The sequence below is a fragment of the Chelonoidis abingdonii genome, chromosome 5 (assembly GCF_003597395.2).
Source record: "Chelonoidis abingdonii isolate Lonesome George chromosome 5, CheloAbing_2.0, whole genome shotgun sequence".
NCBI lineage: Eukaryota > Metazoa > Chordata > Testudines > Testudinidae > Chelonoidis > Chelonoidis abingdonii.
In genome coordinates, this window is record NC_133773.1 from 58,543,685 (window position 1) to 58,558,669 (window position 14,985).

Here is a 14,985-nt window from a genome sequence, read left to right on the forward strand (position 1 = left end):
TAAATTTGATGGCAGTTGAAGGCTTTAGTAGAGTTTTTGGCACTTCTCCCTTGTTGGGATAAAAATTCTGATGGGGTTGGGTTTGTGTGTTTTTATTACTTTGTTTTGGGATAAATGTGTTGAGGGTGTGAGAGATGAAGATACGAATATTTAGTGGCATGTTTTCATTCCGATTCACTGAAGTGATTGTTTGTTTTTTCTGCTATGGCTTAAGCCTCCCATCTTCAATGTCTGATATATATTAAGACAGACCCGTTTCATATAGCACGCTTACTATTTTGTACTAAATATCTACAAAGCACCTAGCATGCCATCTGAGCCATAAAAATAATAAATAATAATACTTTTTAATTTGGCACAACTTTTAGGAAGGACAGTGTTGGGCCAACCAAGGAAAATATTTTTTGCTGAGGATCATGAACAAAACGAACATACAAGTTTACTGTCTTCATCTACTCAAGACCCAATTTCCGATGCTGCTTCTGTGCCATCTTCACCCATGAGTGGCCACTACCAGGGGTTTGGACACACTGTGACACCTCTGACTATACCTACAACCACCACGGTATCTGATGGCATTTATAACACTGTTGTTGCAGAAGAGAATGAGGATTACCCTGTTCCAGGGCATAATACATCTGAGAAACCTTTGGATAAAAGTTAAGCCCATCTCCAGTTGAGTATGCTAAAGAATCTATTCTGTGCTTTCCTACTATATTGTTTAATGAAGACATATTCCATTGCTCTTGAAGAGGTTGTTAATAGCTGGACAGACTGCAGCATTTCTCACAAACAGGAACGAAGTAAGTGGTTGGAGTCTCGGTTCTGAATACTGAATTTGTTTAAATTCTATAATGGATTTCAGTATATAGTGTATCCATGTACGTAGTTTAAATTTCCAGCACAGATTTTAAGAATCCATTTCTTAATAGGGATAAAGTATTTAGAAAGCTATATAGTACCTAGGATAAAAAGGGAAGTGTTACACTGAGATTACACTGGTGTCTGTTAACACAGAAGAGATATCTGTAAACAAATACTCCTATTGCTTTTCAAATGTGTAGGATATAGGTAGAGCTGCTAACTGAGAGACTTGATTTCAGGAATGTAATTTAAGCAACTGAACTGTGGAGACTTCTTGTGTTGAGCTTACCTCTCCAGTGAGGTGGTGACCCAGTAAATTTGGGGGTAGTGTGTGGCTGGAGTACTGACTTCTTCACCTTCCCTTGTATACAAACACACAATTGAAACTGCTTAATTAAGATACCCTCTCTTCCATTACAGAGCACCAATGTCTCTGGCATCAGCCAAAGCATCCTTTTAAAAACTAAGTTCTCCGTACAGGTCTAAGTCGTAAGAGACAGCCCAGAACCTCAAATTGCCATCCTTAGCATGGCAGCCCTGAGTTGCATGATCTGAGCACAGGACTGTGAGCCAGAAATGTGTTTTAATCACAAATGTGGGCAAGTAATTTACATTTTGCCACCATTTTCTCTTCTTTAAAATGGGAATAACAGCTACTTCACATGCATACTGGTAAGAATAATTACTGTTTGCGAAGTGTCAACTTATGAAATGCTTTTCCTGTTTGAAAGAGAAACTGACTTTTGTACTTAGAGCTGCATTAAACTTACGCTACTTTGACATGTTTAAGATTTTTGAGAGGTGTATTTCCCAACAAAATGTGTCTAGTTGTCTACGTATAGATTTTGTTTGTTTGTCAGTATACTGTCATCTTATGTCTCTGCTATAGCCTGGGTTCAAATTCAGTAGCAAACTTGCCCTCTCATGCGGAGGGAAAGTAAGATATTGATTAAAATGGAATCAAGTAGGTAGTGTAATACGGAAGATATTAACGTTACAGACTTCAGAGCAAGAATAATGGCATTTATATCAGAGTTCTAAGGATTTTTTTTGCAAATCTGATGAAACCAGGGGGATATTTTTTCTATCCTAACATCAAACTTGCATTTGCATTGCATGCTTGCAATTTGACATTTATATAGAGAAATAAAACAGGAGAACCGTAGATGCTTTTTAAAGTGGTATCTGCAACATTCCACCAAACAGTACTTGTAACTAACTTTTTTTTCCAGCATTGATACCCTTTACAGAACAGATATTTAATTGTAACTTCTTACTCTTACAGTGAATTCATCTTAAAAGTGCTTTTTGCAGTACTAGTGTTATGTAAATATTTTGCCTTATTCACTAGGCTGCATATTTTATAGCCGAAGTGGAGTATGTACTTAATGTATTTGAAGTTGTTAGAAAAGAGAGCAAATCACACTTACAATATGCCGATTCATTGCTTTCATTGTAAATAAGCAAATAAAGATTTTATTTAAATGTGTTCATTGTCTATTTTATTTGATTTATTTCTGTAAGCTAGTTAAGGAGTCTTGGATGTAGGGTGGGGGGGGAGAATACCTCCCTCTTTCAAATAAGATGTCTTAAATGCAACTACTCCAATCACTTGTTCAGCATTATCAGTGTCTGGATGCTTGCTGTGGAAAAAGGAATTTTTGCAATAAGATGTCACCTGAATTGAGTTAGTAAACAGAATATCAGCCTGCTTATTGATTTTATCCATAAGCATCTCCCAGGAGCCTTTTGACATTAAAACCATATTCAAAAAAATACATTCACAGATCCTTTAGCTTCTTCCCATTATGTAGGCAAGATGAAATAACTGGAGTGCTAAAGATCAAAGATTCACTCCCCACAGTTCTAAACCTCATCTTTCTCTGCCTAATGGCCTGAGAAAATAGATGGGATTTGTAATCCGTCCTAAGTGTTAACCAATTCCGATTGTTTGGCAGAGGAGCATACAGGTGAGTCTCATCCGTGGTTAGCATGTAAAGCGAAAACTGCATATAGTCAAAATTACATTGAGTTGAATGGTGGGCAGAACCACCTGTACTACAGGTACAGTATTAAAATTGTTGTTTTTCTCTTTTTCGGTTTTGCTGACTGCATGAAACTGAAATCGCGCATGTTAAATGCGCGTAAGATGCGCAGACCTGTATTCCAGAAGCGCATGCCTCTCCAAAGGAATGCCCTTCCGGCAGCCTCCCTCCCTATCCAGTGTGGACTGCAGCTCAAGTGCTTCTGGCAGTGTTCAGATGACTAGTATAGGTGATAGCAGCAAAGTTGGCCTTTAGAAGATACATTTGCAAGGGCCTGGCCAAACAGATTGTAGGAAAAGCAATTTGGATCTGTTCATATTTTACTTCATACGGGGTGTAGATTATGCAACATGCAAAACAGTGGAGAATCAAGATTTCTGAATTTAACTTCCTGTTTGTTTCTCCCTGGCTGGGTCCTTGGACTGCATCCCTCTGGCAGCCAGCCATCATATCTAGCAGGCCCAATGGAACTGGCACTTGCAAGAGTTCTCCTTTGGGAATCTGTGGACAGTGAGAATATGCAGTGATACAGAAGCCAAAATGGGATAGTGGTGACTTGGCGAGACTTTTCTTCCACACACCAAGGAGAGCCTTGAACAGTATTGACAGCCCTTTATGCTGTCACTATTGGCACAGGTAAAGACCAAACTGTAATTGTATCCTTCCCTTGCACAGGAGGAAAGAAATAATCATGGCAGACTAAGCACTGCAATTTAAAATGAGTTTTTATAGACAGATTATCAGACTCCCTTGCTCTGCTGTCTGAATAGCCTGGCTTTGGCAGAGAATTCAGATTTACCTTTAATAAAAGCAGTGGTTTTTTGTGCATGTGCCACAGTGTGCATAGGCTGTATTTGTATTGAATGGGTCAGAGCTTGAACTATATTTGGAGCTCTTTCTACTAAATAAAAAATGCACTCTTCCCTTTCTTTAAGGTCCACAGTCTGTTTAGAGTAGGAAACAAAGAACGGTGACACTAGCTTCTGTTTTAGAATCTTAATGTGGAAAAAACTGTCTTGGTCTCTGCTTTCTTGCCATCGAATTTGAAAGTCAGCTGACTGTTTTTCTTTCCTGCCTTTCTTTTTGAAATTTTCTAATTCCCTTCAATTATACCTCAACTTCTTAATCTTTGCCATGTAACAAAGTTAATATTTCTCAAACTGTAGCTAGTGCATGCGCTTCCTGCACAGTAGTGAAGCATTTGTCAAGTGGTGCATTCCAGTGCAAGATTTAAGAGTTTGTAAAAGTCTTTTCGGAGCTGCAAAATAACCTCATACAAGTGCACCCCCCCCCACCACAGAATCTGAATATACTGAACGTTTAACAATCTTGGTGAACATGGTAGGTAGGGAACTAGTATCCCCATTTTCCAGATGGGTAAAGTGAGACAGAATAAGTGACTCAAGGTTCACATAATACCATTCCTGGTTCTTCTAAACTTCCTGAGTCTTGGTGTCTTAACCACATGACCATCATCTGACAAAGTGGGTATTCACCCACAAAAGCTTATGCTCCAATACATTTATTAGTCTGTAACGTGCCACAGGACTCCTTGTTGCTTTTTACAGATCCAGACTAACACGGCTACCCCTCTGATTCATGAGAGTAAGTTCAACTGTGAATAAACTTGTGCTGCTGCAATTGTAAGGGTAGTGCAGACTCAGAAGGACAAAATGTGGGGCCCTGGCCCAGTGAGAAATAAATATACACACAGATCTACAACCAGGGGGAAAAAGGAGTTTAAGAGGAGGGAACGTAGCCACATAGGGCATTCATGAATTTATTTCAAAACTGCCTCCTTAATACCACTTAAAGTAACTTAAAATAGTTGCCACAAAGAAGGTGTGGGATTGAGGGAAGGATCTAATTGTTTCACAATATTGCATTCTCTGTATGTAGATATTTATACAGCATTTACTGCTAAGGTATCTAAGCACCTTACACAAAAACAAAAATTTGTGAGCATCCCTGCAACAAAAATTGCAGTTTCCTCTACAGCTTGTACAAAGGAAAGGTGAAGAAATAATCAATTCAGTTAACAATGAAGCTTCCTGCTGCTGAGCAAGACATGACTTCACTATAACAGTTCAAGATGTCCTTGCACAATGGCTTGTAGTTCATCAATAGGTCCTCTTAAAACAAACAAAATATTTGTAATCAATAATAAAAAACCCTTTTAGGCAAAAACATAAAACCTAGATTTTATGTTCATCTATTAAACATCTCAAATGCTGAGCCATTCTGCTAGTGTGCATAGATTATATTTAAATCAAAATAATTTTCTTTGATTTGAGCATTAGAACCAGATTCCAAGTGACTATTCTTCACTGCTTTACAGTGATGCTGACATTACTTTTATAGTGCTGAATGTTGAGTACAAGTTCATCTCCAAGCTGAACTTGGATCGGTTTGTCAAGAACAACTGCAGCTTGTTTCCAGTGGGAGGAATCACTTGATGTATCCAAATAAATATCTTCATCTAGATGTATATGATACCAAAATGGAATGGCAGTGACGTGGCCAGACTTAGAAACTTGCACCTAAAAATGAAAAGAGGATGTTTAAGGAAGTAGAACTCTAATTTTTCACTGATTTTATTTTTATTATGGCAGTGTCCAGATCACCATGAAAATCAAATACAGTGGTTCAAACTGTTCAAATCTACTTCAAAGTGGCCTGCATTGAAATAGCTTTTGTACTGAATTTTTCAACCATAGTAATGAGGAATTGAAGGGGAAAAAAAAGTGTGCACTCAATTTACCTTTACTTCTCTACTGGAGCTGTTCAAATAGGGATTCATGAGATCTAGTCTTAGCAGTTCTGTTGGCTTGCTTAAGGGCACACATAGTAATGTGGCAAGATCCAAAAACACACGAACAGGCACCTGAGGAGGAATGTACCAGGCTTTCAGGCTTAATTATACAACAGCAACTTTCAATCTGTGAATTATTGCACTGTTTCCTAAAGGAACTGAACTGCTAAAATAACTCACTGCTAATCCTTTTCAAAATCTGGTCCTTGTGACACAAGTTGCATAAGGAAACAGTCTCCTACCAAAGCTGTTTTTCTGAACACTGAAGTGTTGAAAGTTGTAACTTTTACTGCTCTCCATATCAGATCACAAATCACTTCTGTCCTACCTGAAGCATATCTTTTGACTTCTATTATAGTAAATTTACATCAGTATCTATGCACAGAATTTAGGTTACAAAATATACTGAAGAAATTAATCCAACATCATTAATACTTCCAGCACTGCTTTTTCTTAAATTCCTTATATTGTGATTGTGGCCCTCAGTTGGGCATTTATGGGTTTTGAGAGCTATGCTTGATATTGAAGCACGTCATTAACTTCCTACCTTGAACTGGTTGATAAAAGGTGCTATATTAAACCCAAGTGTGGGTTCAGTCCCTTGAACTGCACTTTCAAGTACTAAGGATTGCGATTCTACAAGCATCCCATACATCACCACATATTGTGGGAATATCTTTCCTCCAGAGTGAAGCAAACACCTATAAAGAGAGAGAAAAATGTTTACTGCCAAAATGTGTTCTCCTGCTAGTAAGAAACTAAACCAGAGGTGGGCAAATTTTTTGGCCTGAGGGCCACATCGGGGAATGGAAATTGTATAGCGGGCCATGAATGCTCATAAAATTGGGGCTGGGGTGTGAGAGAGGGTGAGGGCTCTGGTTGGGGGTGCAGGCTCTGAGGTGTAGGAGGGTGCTCCGGGCTGGGACCAAGGCGTTCAGAGGGCAGGGGGGGATCAGAGCTGAGGCAGGGATGCAGGAAGGTGTGCAGGTTCTGGCTGGGGGTGAGAGGTTTGGAGTGCAGGAGGGGGATCAGGGCTGTGGCAGAGGTTTAGGGTGTGGGGAGAGGCTCAGGGGTGCAGGTTCTGAGCAGCACTTGCCTCAAATGGCTCCTGGAAGCAGTGACATGTCCCTTCTCCAGCTCCTAGGCATGGAGTGACCCATAACTCTTGGAGAGGGGCCATGCCATGGCTTCCAGGAGCTGCATGGTGCGGCCCCCCAACCCAGCGCCCCGGCCGGAGCACTGAAGCAGGGCCGAGCCATGTGGTGTGGCCCCCGACCGGGCACCCCAGCAGGAGCGCACGGGCTTGCTTAAAACGGCCATGGGTCGGATCCAGCCTGCAGGGTGTATTTTGCCCACCCTTGAACGAAACTGACTACATTAAGGTCTTGATTCAGGATGGGCACTTAAGTTCCACTGAAGTCAGAAGTGTTTTAAGTGCTTCCCCGAATTGGAGTCTAACATCTATTCAGATCACTCCCAATCTAAAATACCTTGTCAAATTCTCCACTGTATTATACCAGGATTCATTTTCTTTGAAGGCTGGTTGACAGTTTGTCTTTGACTTGGGCATTTCAAAATATAAAATACCCAGTGAAGAACAGTGACAGGTCAGGTGGATGAGCACTGGAGACAGGCCATTCTATGTCAGTGCAAGCCCTACCCTTCCAGACCAGTGCCCTGCCAGACACTGGGACCGGATGACCAGGTCACTTGATAATTGCTCTGTTCTATTCATTCTCTTTGAAACATCTGGCACTGGCCATTGTTGGAAGTCAGGATACTAGGTTAGATGGATCATTGTTCTTACCTGGCATGGCCATTCTTATGTAGAAGGTAGTTATTTTATTAAGATGGTGTTATAGGCTATTCAGGCTTCAAATACAAGGTCTGGTTTATTTACAACATTGTGATTCCTTAGACAATACTGAAGGATTGTGAAAAAATGGCTACTGAAGCTGTTAATAAAACTGGAAGCTAGAGGGTGCTGGGAAAGAGATCACTAGGGCAGCCTGAGAGTCAGTCCCTTGTGCAGAATGAAAATGGCAGGAATTCAGTTAATCCATGATGTGCCCAGGGTAGTGCTAATTAAATAAAATCACCCAGATGTGGGATGCCAGCAGTGTTTTAAATATTTAACTAAATCATTCTCAATACACACAAGAACAAAGTTAACAGTATGCTTGTGCTAAACTCAGAGGCTTCTTCAGTTCCCTGACACAGATTGCTGAGCTGTCAAGAGCAGCAAGTAGGTATTTAATTCTGCATTAACTTTCTGTGTTCTTGTTTTCTAGCAGAGGTCTCTTCACAAAGGCACTAGCAGGAATAACAAATGGCAAAAACAGAGAGACTTCCTTCCTTCTTAGCCACATGTTCACAGTCTCTGACAACTGATGTGAATTTAGATGACACAATCAGAACCAACTTCCCCAAAAGGGCTGACACAATCAAATCCCCTTGGCTAGTATTATCCTGACCTCACTAAAAGTCTGGATGAATAGATGAAAATGTTACACATACCCCCATACCACCTCAATAAAAACCCTCTAAAACTGAAGATTTATCCTTTCTTTAATATTCCTCACAGTTTGTTTTTGCCTTTCCTGCTATTTTCTATTATTTTGTCTTGTATTTCCTTCATTTTTCTCTTGCTTTGTGTTACCTTTTTGTTTGTTAGCTATCACTTTTTCTCTATCTCTGTTCTAGCTCACATGTATCTGTCTCTGGCAGATTTCAGTCTGTTCCACAGCAGCTTGAAATGTACAAGATTCTGAGCCTGTTCTATCACTCAGATCTCTTAAAATTTAACGCTGCTTCAGCTGTTAACAAGACAATGGTTGTTTAGATTTCTGGTATGCTAAGCATAAGATTTTCCCTAGGGTTTTTTTTTTGTTTTGTTTAAATCATAAATTATTTAAATTTTATAGAAATTTATCACTAACTAGAATCATAGACTTAAAGGTCAGAAGGAACCATTATTATCGTTTAGTCTGACCTCCTGCACAACACAGGCCACAGAATCTCACTCACCCACTCCTGTATCAAACCCTTAACCTATCTCTGAGCTACTGAAGTTCTCAAATCATGGTTTAAAGACTTCAAGGTACAGAGAATCCTCCAGCAAGTGACCCTTGCCCCACGCTGCAGAGGAAGGCGAAAACCCTCCAGGGCCTCTGCCAATCTGCCCTGGAGGAAAATTCCTTCCCAACCACAAATATGGCGATCAGCTAAACCCTGAGCACGTGGGCAAGACTCACCAGCCAGACACCCAGCAAAGAATTCTCTGTAGTAACTCAGATCCCACTCCATCTAACATCCCCCCATCAGGCATATTTACTGCTAATAGTCAAAGATCAATTAATTGCCAAAATTAGGCTATCCCATCATACTATCCCCTTCATAAATTTATCAAGCTTAGTCTTGAAGCCAGATATGTCTCTTGCCCCCACTGCTCCCCTTGGAAGGCTTTTCCAGAATTTCACTCCTCTCACAGTTAGAAACCTTCGTCTAATTTCAAGTCTAAACTTCCTGATGGCCAGTTTATATCCATTTGTTCTTATGTCTACACTGGTACTGAGCTTAAATAATTTCTCTCCCTCCTTTGGTCAGACAGGTTGAAGCTTGGAATTACTAGGAAGGTTCTTTATGACCTTCAGAAGATTTATAAATGTCATACAGTACCTGGATATCGCTGCCTTTTCCATCACCTCCTGCTGGATTAAACCTGAAGTCTCTATGACGTCCAGAATTATAATATTCCACAGTTTGTCTGATTTGGGTCTCCGTAACATCACACTCTCATCCTCTAAGTGGCTGAGCCAAAACTCTAATGTTTCTTTAGGGAAATGGTTGGCTTCTGAAATTATGTTAAGGGCTATTTGATGCTGCTCTTTTTCAACAGAACTGTAAGCTTTAACTGGCCCAAGTTTGCCAGCAATTATTGGCAGAATCGAAAAGCCCTCAGACACATCCAATACATACAAAGGGTCATGAGTTGTATATGAGGAATTCTTGTTTTGACTCTTTTCAAAGTTCATCTCTCTATCGTGACCATCAACATCCATTGACAGAGATTCTCTCGTTGGGATCAAGGATGACAACACTTTGCCAATGGCAGCACTAAAGCATTCATGGTATGGCACATTGTTTAGAAGTGCAATTTCAGTGGATTCCAGCATGCATTCCTGCCCTATGCCATCCGGTGTGCTAGTAGTTTGAAGACTAGCCAAAGCACTACATAGTTCAGCCTCATTGCCCGAAGCCAGTGTATTCTCCCTTTCAATGTCCATCCCATACTCTGAAGTCAAAACAGAAATCTTCTGGATTCTCAAGTAGCAATCTTGGCAGCATACTTCCATCATCACAGCGTCTCCAGGTTTCACAGAATAATCTTATCAAAAAAGTACAAAATGGTACATTAATAACTTTCAGAAATTATAAGGGAGTGTCCATACAAATACCTAATCTGTGGTTTTAGGAAGCAAAAACTACACTAGAGCCATTTTCCATTTACTATTAGGAAATTACTGACATAGCAGAAGGAGGAGAGAAGCGGGACAGTGATGGGTGGGGGAAAGGCTAACTAAGTTAATAATGAAGTAAGGATTCCAAGGAATGCTCAGGGAGACTGAGGAAAAGAAATAAGGATTCTGCTATGGTTAGTGACACATCGTCCTCTTTCCCTAATATGTTCCCTTATTTCTGAGGCAAATTGATAGTAACTAGTCTTAAAAGGATGCTATCAAATAAAATATAAAAATGTTAATAGTATTGCCATGGAAAATCCACATACCAGGAAGGCCCTGCACAGGGTAGACTGCTTGTTCCCAGCAAGTTTCCTCACTGGGACTTGTAGACAGACTGTGCTCATCATCAAGCTGTAGTACAAACCATACCACAATAGCATCCAGCACGCCTCCTTGAGTGACAGGTATGCTGATCTTGCAAGGCTTCCTAGTTGCCAGGCTTTTCAATTCCTGATCAAGATGGTAAAAAGAGAAATAAAACTTGAGTACCTCTTTCCCCAAGAGTGGTGGCTGACTAATGTTGAGAATGCAATACATATCAGTTTCCTTTTTACTGTTGGGAATGTAAGTTCAGAGTCTGTTTTTAGAATTAACCCCAGAAGCAATTAATTTTATTTCTGAATTTCATACTTTGATATGTAACCCTGCTCCCAACTGTTAGTTTTTGTTTGTTTGTTTTTAAAAAGGGAATATGTTTGAATGACACTATTTGAGAACCAACCGTGGGCATGAGGGGAGAAAAAAACGAGTGAGTTGCCAGTGTATGCAGAGGTAACTCCATTGCCAACAGATGGCTGGTGGCAAAAAGCTGCACAGTCATGAGTATTCACTTGTTTCAAATAAATGAAAATGAATACATTTGTTTTCACCTGCTGTATATTATATCTATACCTCTTCACACAGTAAGGCTGGAATTTGTTTTATTTGAAGATCTAGGTAATAAATAGTTTAGAGAGTTTCACATTATTTCTAGGATCTTATCAAATGTATTCTGCAAGATTAAAAACATATATATATATATATATATATATATATATATAGGCACAAGTTGAGGATAACATGTACAAGATAAAGCATTTGACAAGACACTAATTATTTATCAGAGCAGCCAGAACTGGAAAAGACAGGTTGTTGCAACATAGTTCCCTGTAATATATTCAAGTGCTTTGCTTTACTTCATATGTTGACCTTAGATGTCAGATAAGGTGAACAGGAAAGTTACCAATACAGAACATAGCAATTCCCAACCAATCAGTAGCCAAGAATGATTTTCTCTCTATAACAATTTATTTTAAGCTTTGGCTCACCACTTTGGTGCAAACTCCTCTCCACAGGTCAACAAACCAGAAACACAGATGTACCAGCATCAAAAAGTATCACCCTTTCAGACTGCATGGCCATCACTGGCTCAGAAACCTACGTCCCAACTCAGCTCTATTTTGTGCATATGTAACCCACACACCTTCTGAGGGCGCTGTTCTGTCCCATCTCATGGCACCGAGACCACTTAAACAGAGTTAAAAGGAGTCTGCTCTACAGCCTTCGCTACCAGTCAGTTGGCTTTTAGCTCATGTGATAGAGGCTCATGCACTAAGCTCCAGAGGTCCCCTGTTCAATTCTGTCCGCTGATGACCGGGGTCTGTCGGCATTACACATGCACACAAAATAAACTTGTGTGCGTTGTCAAAATATCGATGTACAAAATGGTTTGCATGGGGAAAAAAAAAGTCATGAGTTGTTTGAATGGTGACTTATCCCACTCTCCACTGCAACCATCTATGAGCAGTTCATTGTTAAGTGGTAATGTTTTGACTTTAAATATAAAATACTCTCTTTCCTGTGTCATCCTCAACAATTCAAATGCACTCCTATAATTGTAGCTGAAATCTGATCAGTCACAACTCATATTGCAATTCTAGTGGTAAAAATGAGCCAATAAGTCACAGGCATATGGACAAATATGTAACACCACATTTAATAAATTTACTTAGGGTATGTCTTTACTGTAGAGTTCCTCGGGGTCTTTCTTGGATGTTGTCCTTGTCTCTGGTCACACACAAAAACCCTCTCACCCATGTTAATTGATGCTTTCAACCCAGACTAGCTGGCCTAACTGGGGCTACAGCCAAGAGCTCAGGTGCCACATTCACTCAGACTGGTAACCTGTCCACTTTACAGTGAGAATGCAGCTACGTCACTTGAGCACTGACAGCTTTCCTACAATTCCCTCTCAGAAGGCCAGACAAGTTCTTCTATACTTCACTGGGAAAGAATCCTGCAGCACAAGGAACCATGAGATATACCCCCAGAAGTCCTAATGATGCATACAGGTGAATGCAGCCCCAGTGAGCACACTAACTCAGGTACGGCTTTGCAGTGTGGCTATTCACACCCAGCATAGGCTAACTTGGGTGCTCAGACTCAGATAACTATCACCCAGCTGAACTGCAATGAATAAATACCCTTAGAAACAAGCCAGATTTTTGGCTCTGCATCAGCTGCTCTACAGGTTTTTGTTTTTCTTTTAGGATATAAGACAGTGAAGAAATCATTACCTCCAGATTGTTGAAATCCACTGTCATAGCTTGAAAAGGTTCTGTCAGTGGCATATAACCCCCAGGAACTCTACTGAGTTTTTCTGTGGTGTAAGGTTCAATAGTTTCCTCTGAGCTCACAGAAGCACGTGTTGGACTACAGAACTCAACCGTTTCTGCCAAACGCACACAGGCAACTTCTTTTATTCCCACCCTAGGAGGGGAGCAGGGAGGAAGAAAACCACAAAGAAGCCTAAATTAGACAAATAAAAGCTATACACAATCCTTCCCCTTGAACACTGAACATATGAACTTAGGCTTGAATAGAGACTGAGAATGGCTGAGCCATTACAAACACTGAATCTATCTCCCCATGTAAGTATTCTCACACTTCTTATCAAACTGTCTGTACTGGGCTATCTTGATTATCACTTCAAAAGTTTTTCTCCTCTTACGTAATTGGCCTCTCACAGTTGGTAAGACAACTCCCACCTTTTCATGCTCTCTGTACGTGTAAATATATCTCCTCACTATATGTTCCATTCTGTGCATCCAAAGAAGTGGACTGTAGCCCACGAAAGCTTATGCTCAAATAAATTTCTTAGCCTCTAAGGTGCCACAAGTACTCCTGTTCTTTTTGAACATATTGAGTGTGTAGTGTGATAACAATCATTGTTGGTAGTTGTTCCTGGAATAGTAAACGTTCACCTCTTTCAGGAGTTAGATACAGACCTAAAAGTTAATCAGTACCAGCTCAGTCACTCAACCATACAGAAATTCTGTTCATACTTTCACAGCTGCTTAAGTTGGTGGTCTCATTTAACTACACACACAAAATAATACATACAAATATTTGTGTTAAGTGAATGGAAAATAAAAAAATATTTCCCTTTTGTTTAAATTGATCACATTTCTTTTCCTAAATCTGTCAAATGTGAGCTCCAAATCCTGTCAAAGTATAAACACACCTGTGATGTCTGCGTATCTCTTTGCATTCCACTGCCATCCCAAATACAATAGCACCTGCAGGAATAACTTGACCATAGTCTTCTGTGCCAGTGTCTTGATTTTTAGGCTGTGAAAATGTAAATAAATAAGATGGCACAATGAGATGAAGACTCATTTCCACTGGTATTGCTGAGTTTAAGTTTGTTATTTCTCTGTGTCATTCATTATTATCTCAAAAACTTTAATAAATATTCTCAAGAGTCATGATGTTTTAAATTTTTTTTGTAATTGCAGTCAATTCAATTTTTTGTGCAAATGCAGTGAATTTAATTATGCCCCTTTTCCTGGAAAAACAGCCAATTGTATATTATATATACTGAAGGATGAAAACTCTAGAAGCTGTTGTTATTTTCCCACTTTTTTCATTTCTCACAGCATTTCACATGCTCCTTTGATATTGTTGCATATACAACTACCTTTTCTTTGCATACACTTTCATCACAACAAATTGATGGCATATTAAAGAGTCACTCACTAGGAGATAGTATTTTTGTTTTTTCCCCAATGTATCTGCCTGAAGAATATCCCATTTTCAGTTCCAGGTTTAACCGTAAAGTAATATTTTTCCAAAACTCCTTATTTCTCAATAATGCCAATCTGTATTAAATATGAATTCTCAACTGATAGTTTCTAATAAGTCATGCTCCCCAATGTGATTTTATGAGTCTATCCCCTGCTTATCTTGATAACTTCCCTGTAATTAATTTGATAGCTTCAATATGTGTTTTAAAAATACTTTGCTTTTACCACCTATCTTTCAGCATTCGTTGTTTCTCTTGTATCAACTGCATACTTTTTCCTCAAATATTTATTTTCCATGCTTATCTTGTTCTAGTCAAGTCTTTGTATTTTAGATATAGGTAAGCTTTCTCTCTATTGTCTTTTTTCTCTCTTCACTGTCCAACATAAACAAGCTGCTGATCAATATATATAAACTCACTGAATGACAACATAGACATGGCAGAGAGAGAGTGAATCGAAAGAAGGAACCTCATAGTTCTTATGTTTAGAACATCTAAAACTACCCTTTCATGGAGCTACACATAAGCTTTCAATGATTTACACCAGTTGTGTGTGATAGCTCATAGTATTTTCTTGTGCAATTTTAAACCCTGTATTTGACCCTAACTTGAAGGAATACAAGTTAGCTAAAAACATGCCTAATGAATAGATCAAACTATTCCTGATTTATAACACTA

The 14,985-nt window shown here is 39.5% G+C and overlaps 3 protein-coding genes across 12 annotated transcripts in view; 1 reads left to right on the forward strand and 2 right to left on the reverse strand.

Annotated features, from left to right (window-relative positions):
- PRMT9 (protein arginine methyltransferase 9) overlaps positions 1 to 14,985 on the reverse strand; it is a 344,299-nt gene that overhangs the window by 316,702 nt on the left and 12,612 nt on the right. For 8 of the 9 annotated variants that reach the window (XM_032793221.2, XM_075066314.1, XM_032793217.2 and 5 more), the window contains 7 exons: positions 13,747 to 13,853; positions 12,800 to 12,992; positions 10,511 to 10,694; positions 9,400 to 10,108; positions 6,269 to 6,422; positions 5,671 to 5,793; positions 4,674 to 5,449 (listed from right to left, as the gene is read on the reverse strand). In XM_032793221.2, coding sequence (XP_032649112.1) covers positions 5,234 to 5,449; positions 5,671 to 5,793; positions 6,269 to 6,422; positions 9,400 to 10,108; positions 10,511 to 10,694; positions 12,800 to 12,992; positions 13,747 to 13,853 — 1,686 coding nt within the window. In that variant the 3' untranslated portion in view covers positions 4,674 to 5,233. Of the gene's footprint in view, positions 1 to 4,673; positions 5,450 to 5,670; positions 5,794 to 6,268; positions 6,423 to 9,399; positions 10,109 to 10,510; positions 10,695 to 12,799; positions 12,993 to 13,746; positions 13,854 to 14,985 lie in introns of those variants that run through there. The other variant, XR_012655962.1, reaches the window with a different exon arrangement.
- Positions 1 to 14,985, reverse strand: part of NR3C2 (nuclear receptor subfamily 3 group C member 2) — a 651,149-nt gene that overhangs the window by 65,250 nt on the left and 570,914 nt on the right. The window lies entirely within an intron of this gene.
- TMEM184C (transmembrane protein 184C) overlaps positions 1 to 14,985 on the forward strand; it is a 42,981-nt gene that overhangs the window by 27,963 nt on the left and 33 nt on the right. Inside the window, exon 10 of one of the 2 annotated variants that reach the window (XR_012655963.1) lies at positions 369 to 1,835. Coding sequence is in view for 1 of the 2 variants with exons in the window: in XM_032793215.2 (XP_032649106.1) it covers positions 369 to 664 (296 nt within the window). In the remaining variant the exon portion in view is untranslated. Of the gene's footprint in view, positions 1 to 368; positions 2,354 to 14,985 lie in introns of those variants that run through there. The other variant, XM_032793215.2, reaches the window with a different exon arrangement.